At 59.1% G+C, this 1,974-nt stretch overlaps 1 protein-coding gene across 1 annotated transcript; it reads right to left on the bottom strand.

The window, feature by feature from the left end:
* Nucleotides 1-908: 908 nt before the first annotated feature.
* On the bottom strand, nucleotides 909-1,918 carry LOC115284633 (heme oxygenase 1-like). The gene has a single exon (XM_029931166.1). It carries the CDS (start codon nucleotides 1,655-1,657, stop codon nucleotides 950-952), a length of 708 nt encoding a protein of 235 aa, XP_029787026.1. The 5' UTR covers nucleotides 1,658-1,918; the 3' UTR covers nucleotides 909-949.
* Between the last annotated feature and the right edge of the window lie 56 nt (nucleotides 1,919-1,974).

Below are 1,974 nucleotides of genomic sequence, written 5' to 3'. Positions count from 1 at the left end.
CGCAGTGCCCACCAGCCAGGCTTTGCGGCAGAAGCGCCTGGACTGAGGGTGACCCAGGGGTTGGGCAGCAAGAGCGGGCCTTCCAGCAGGGCTCTGGCTCCAAAGCCCCCAGTTTTCTGAACCTCTCCAGAGGCATAGAGCTTCTCGGAGTCGCGACCAGGTTTCGTTTGCCCTCGTTGGTTAGGGAACTGCAAGGGAGGGACGGGGCTCCCTGACAAGTGCTGGGGGCCAGGAGGGCCTGAGCTGGGACCCCAGTGCCCACAGCGCCCCCAGGAGGAGGGGGGAACTAGAGGATTCTACAACATCCAGTTAGAACACCCACCCCCAGCTCTGCCCATTCATCCTTCAAGGTCTTGATCAAAGCCCACCCTCACCTTGGGTTTGAGGCAATGTTGGAAACTTGCATCCCGCCTTCCTGGCCATACCTGTGGCACCTGCCATGCCAACCCGGCCACATATACATGCATGCTATCGTACGGTGTTGTCACAGAGTGCTGCAACTGTGCCTCTCACACCCTGAGAGAACTCGAACCAACCGTGGAGGGCTGGTCCTGTGCCAGGCTCTGCCATCGGGACGCGGCTGCCATAAACTCACTTGACCCTCACAACTCTAAGAGGTAGTTACTGTTACACCCTTATTTTACAGATGGGGAAACTAACGTAAGATCACCCAGCTAGTGGACAGTTGGTTAAGCGTCCAACTTCGGCTCAGGTCATGATCTTGCAGCTCACGGGTTCAAGCCCCGTGTCAGGCTCTGTGCTGACAGCTCGGCGCCCAGAGCCTGCTTTGGATTCTGTGTCTCCCTGTCTCTCTCTGTCTCTGCCCCTCCCATGCTTGTGTTTCTCTCTCTCTCAAAACTGAATAAATAAAAATGTAAAAAAAAAAAAGATCACCCAGCTAGTAATTGGCAGAACTGGAAGACTGACTCCCTGATCACTCACCATGCACTTAACCATGACCCAAAGCCCACTCTCTCTGTGTAAGGAGCGACGTCCCAGAGGAGCAGTGAGGGGAGACAGCGGCCACCTGGGCTGCCAGCCAGCTCCTCACCTGAATGTTGAGCAGGAACGCAGCCTTGGCCTCTTCGATGACTCTCTGCCTGACCTCGGGGGTCATCTCCAGGGTGTTCATGCGCGCGCGGTACAGCTGCTTGAACTTGGTGGCGCTGGCGATGTTGGGGAAGGTGAAGAAGTCCACGCCCTCACCGGAGCTGGGCAGGTCCAGGGCCTTCTGAGCGATCTTCTTGAGGACCTGGCCTCCAGACAGATCGCCGAGGTAGCGGGTGTAGGCGTGGGCCACCAGCAGCTCTGGCTCCGTGCGCCCCACCTCGTGCAGGCGCCGCACGTAGCGCCTGGTGGCCTGCGTGTAGGGGATGGCTTCCTCCCAGCGGGGTCCATACCAGAAGGCCATGTCCCGCTCCAGGGCGGCCTTGCGGTGCAGCTCTTCCGGGAAGTAAAGGGGGGCGTAGACGGGGTTCTCCTTGTTGCGCTCAATCTCTTCCTCCAGAGCCACGTAGACATGGTACAGGGAGGCCATCACCAGCTGAAAGCGGAGCGAGCAGGTCAGGGCTGCCAGCCTCGCGTAAGAACCCCGTCTGGCCCCTCCACCGCTGTGGTGATACATGTCAACCCTCAGCAGCATTATCTCTTCGAGCATGGTTCCCCCATGGGTCTTGGTGCCCACTTTGAACTCAGTGGCTCAGAGGCAAGATCCAAAGTCCCAGGGGCCGGGTATGGGATACTCCAACAGTCACCTCCCCGGCTCCCACGGTGCCCAGCTACAGCACACCAACTGGGTGTATGTCATGTTTTTGAGACAGGGAGGAAGAAGACAGGAAGAGGGAGCAAAGGCTAGAGCCGGCACCCACCAGAGAAAGCCAGGGGGCCCACCCCCTGGGAATCTCACTGCAGCATCTCTTGGGCGAGAAGCAGGACAGGGTGCTGCAGAAGGGAGGCACGTCCGGAGCATGGGGG

The sequence above is a fragment of the Suricata suricatta genome, unplaced genomic scaffold, assembly GCF_006229205.1.
Source record: "Suricata suricatta isolate VVHF042 unplaced genomic scaffold, meerkat_22Aug2017_6uvM2_HiC HiC_scaffold_1329, whole genome shotgun sequence".
In the NCBI taxonomy this organism is placed as follows: domain Eukaryota; kingdom Metazoa; phylum Chordata; class Mammalia; order Carnivora; family Herpestidae; genus Suricata; species Suricata suricatta.
The sequence above is the reverse complement of the archived record's forward strand: the minus strand, read 5'-3'. Positions and strand labels throughout refer to the sequence as shown.